Genomic DNA, 3488 nt, shown 5'->3' on the forward strand with positions numbered 1-3488 from the left:
GGTGCCTGGAGCAGCTCCTCCCCCTCTTCCACTGACCTTGGTGTCTGCATCCCTCACATATTTCTCAGCCTCCTCCACTGGCAAAACTACTGTGTCCCCCCTTTGTTTTGATTTCTTCTTAAATATGTTTTTACAGAGGCATAACCACCATCTCCAGTTGGCCCAGGTTTGGTCAGTGGCATGTCCATCATCCTCAGAGCCAACAGCAATTGGCTCTGCCGGACATGGTGGAAGCCTCCAGAAGCTTCTCACAGGAGCCATCTTTTTAGCCCCCCCACTTCCAAAAACTGGGCCAAGCAAAACCAACACACCTGTGTATGTGGGAATCTGATTCTTGTTAGACATTCAGCACAGGGGCAAAGTGAGCAAGACCCTCACATACAACTCAAGGCCTTTGCAATCAGGCAAGGTGCAGGTAACGAGCAGAACAAATGTTTGTTGCTATAAACTGTGACCTACCCTGAGAGAACTTTACTCCTCTGTGGCTGAAGGGAGAAGCTGCAGTGCTAGGATGCAGCTTTCAGGGATTTTCTCCAGAAGCACACTGCAGAAGGAGGGTCAGTGCTTTAGCTGGCCCAAGGAAAATCATGAGGGTGAATGAAGCCAGAAATTTTTAGTCATGCTTGGCATTCCCATTTCTTCAGAAAAAACAGCTGAGCAAACTCACATTTAAAAAAAAAAAGTAATCCCTAAGATCTTTCAGAATATCTTCACATCCCACACAGAAAGATAAAGGCACTAATCCCTTTATTCTTTTTTAAGGTATATCATCATCAACTCCCTCTGTTCAATGTTTTTCAGTCTTTAAAGTAGTATTTATAAAAGAGTGCTGTGATGAATGATCAATGCACAGTGCGACAGAAATTAAAAACCTACTTATTTCAAAGTACATTTATACTTCAAGTTTGTGTCCTGAATCAAGATGCACTCTACATGCTGCAAAACTGGCTGCARTTCCAGTCTGTTCTTTTCCCACTTATTCTCTGGTCATTGACCTGGAAAAAACCCAACACAGTGCATTTGTTAGGAGACACATGGTCCAAAGTTACATGAGTTATTTTCTTAGTGTGATCTCTTTCTTTCTAGGTTAGGGAGGAGATAACTTAGAGCCCTTCTCTTGCAACCAGATGCAGAAGATTGTACACATCATCTCCTATCATTGCTGCTCTATTTCCTAGATTTCAGGCAGCTGTATTTACAAAGAATGTGAGAAATGGCAAATATTCTTTTGCACTGTGAAAAGTTAAAACTGAAAATCTCTCTACTTTGGTTACTTTTTCGGTTGAACACTTTATTCTATGAAAGTCCCGGAGCAGCCAGGAGCTTGGCAAAGATTTCACTCATAAAAAATGATAGGCTTATTTAGAGTGCCAACACGATGAGGATCACAGGCRTGCTCAGAGCTTGCATGGACGAGTTCTAGTGAGCATCTCTGGTTTGACCATTGACTGCATCCTGTGAGGTGCACAGGGGATCCTGGAGAATGGACTGTATGCTGCCATCTGCTCCAGTGCTCAGCCTTAGTTCAATTGCAGACTTTAAAAGAAACCCTACACTGGAGTGGCTGAGAGGCAGGCATGCAATCCATCACCTGCTGTAGGGCTTGAAGGCTTCCAGAAGGATCTAAACACCCAGCTGAGTAAATTCACCTTTGTTTGCCACCTGTTTGCTACATGGATGTGATAATCAGATCCTTTAGTTTGTATAYTGGTAACATCATTGAAGGAAATGTTTCCATGACTGAAATGTTTCTTTCCCCACTAGGAAAGTGCAAGAGGAGCAAGCTGTTGGTGCCACTTACTGCAAAAMGATAGACAGCTTGCTCCAACAGGCAGATTTTGTAATGGTGGTGGTAAGCCTGACACCTCAGACACKCAAGCTGATTGGGAAAAGAGAGCTGGAGCTGATGAAACCCACAGCTACCCTCATTAACATCAGCCGAGGTACTGCCTGGATCCATTGGCTGACCAAAGTGTGGTCCAACTCCTGCTGGGCTCCACGCAGCATCATGCTGCATCCAGCACAGCTGTACAAATGCCGAGGGTGATAAGGCATGGCAGGAATTCCTCCCTCTTCCCTTYCCTTCTCTCTTTGCTCCCAGTTCATGACCTGCAGGGTGCACTCAGAGACACTTCTGTTCCACACCAGGTGCAGTAGTTGACCAAGAGGCGCTGGTGGCAGCTCTGCAGACCGGCGTTATCAGGGCCGCGGCTTTGGATGTCACCTACCCAGAACCACTGCCCAGGTTGCCATCTCTGCTTATTTCTCGGGAAGGATGGGTGACCCTGCCAGGGTCAGAGATATATATCCCTGCAGCAGTCAGAAAGCTGGCCGGGGCAGCCCCCCTGCCCCTGGCATGGGAGTTGGCACAAAAGTGCCACGAATACGAATAGGATGCAAGCCTAACAGACCAAAGGGAAGCCTGGGAGCCAGGAAACTGCAGGTGGCAGGGAAAGCATTAAACTCYGTGCTTAGAATCACCCGTGAAGCTGCAGCAGTGCTTCACTTGCAAATTACTTTATTAGAAAGTGCAGCTTGCTTTTAAATGGGTGGAAGCTCCTTGAGGCCTAAGACCTGCTGCATAGCCCCGAGGTGTCCTTTCCCACAGGCTTCTTTCCTCATACAAGGCAGAAGTACTGCAGACTCTTGGGCCCCGAGGGTGTTGAGCTTCTGTAAAAAGCTCCTGTTAAAAGACCCCTCTACCCGGATAGTGCCTTTTGGAGTTAACTGCTGGCTGCATTTTGTGCTGGGGGAAGTTTGGTCTCCTCATGCCTGTGTGCAAATAGCTCAGACTATTGTGTAGGGTGAATGTGTCAGGAAGGCTTAATCCTCTCTTCTGACATAGTTCAAATTGCTGCCTAATGGCACAAATGTGTTTCTGGGAAAAGAGCACACTACTGAGTCTTTCTATGTCCTATTAGGGTCCAAAATTACTTCAACACAGGTGATCAGGTTCTGTGGGTCTAAGTGGGACTTGTAAAGTTAAACAAATTAACTATAAGTGCAGTGCAAAAGCTGAAGTGGGATTCCACTGTATTTGGATGAACAACAGTAGGTAACTCTTTTTTTCTTTTCTTCCAGAGATCATCCATTGTTAAAATTAAAGAACATCATTATAACACCTCACCTGGGTATTAAAACAGACAAGACCAACTACATGATAACAGAGGAAGCAGTTGAAAACATACTAGCAGCTCTGAATGGTTTCCCCCTACCCAGTGAAGTGCTCCCTAGCTGATATGTTAAAGGGTATCACATATCTTTTTATTGTTATCTCTTTGCCTACATCAGCTCTAAAGATCATTTTRAATAGAAGGATGTCCATCCACCTCACTAAAGCTTGGAAAGAAATGGTTTGTCATCTCAGTTGTGATTATGCATTTTCTGTTGTCTAATACAAGTCAAAAAGGCAAATAAACTGACACAAGAAGGGGCAGTGCTGTACCTTTTATTATGTAGCATGGCTTTATGAACAGTATGATTATTTA

At 44.9% G+C, this 3488-nt stretch overlaps 1 protein-coding gene across 3 annotated transcripts in view; it reads left to right on the forward strand.

Annotated features, from left to right (window-relative positions):
• The window catches only part of LOC130580400 (probable 2-ketogluconate reductase), a 7869-nt gene extending 4381 nt beyond the window's left edge, over positions 1–3488 (forward strand). For all 3 annotated transcript variants that reach the window (XM_057377868.1, XM_057377866.1, XM_057377867.1), the window contains exons 4-6: positions 1765–1943; positions 2149–2245; positions 3082–3488. In XM_057377868.1, coding sequence (XP_057233851.1) covers positions 1765–1943; positions 2149–2245; positions 3082–3238 — 433 coding nt within the window. In that variant the 3' untranslated portion in view covers positions 3239–3488. The remainder of the gene's footprint in view (positions 1–1764; positions 1944–2148; positions 2246–3081) is intronic.

Source organism: Malurus melanocephalus, unplaced genomic scaffold, assembly GCF_030028575.1.
Source record: "Malurus melanocephalus ecotype Western Australia unplaced genomic scaffold, MMel_1.1 scaffold_329, whole genome shotgun sequence".
Taxonomy (NCBI): domain Eukaryota; kingdom Metazoa; phylum Chordata; class Aves; order Passeriformes; family Maluridae; genus Malurus; species Malurus melanocephalus.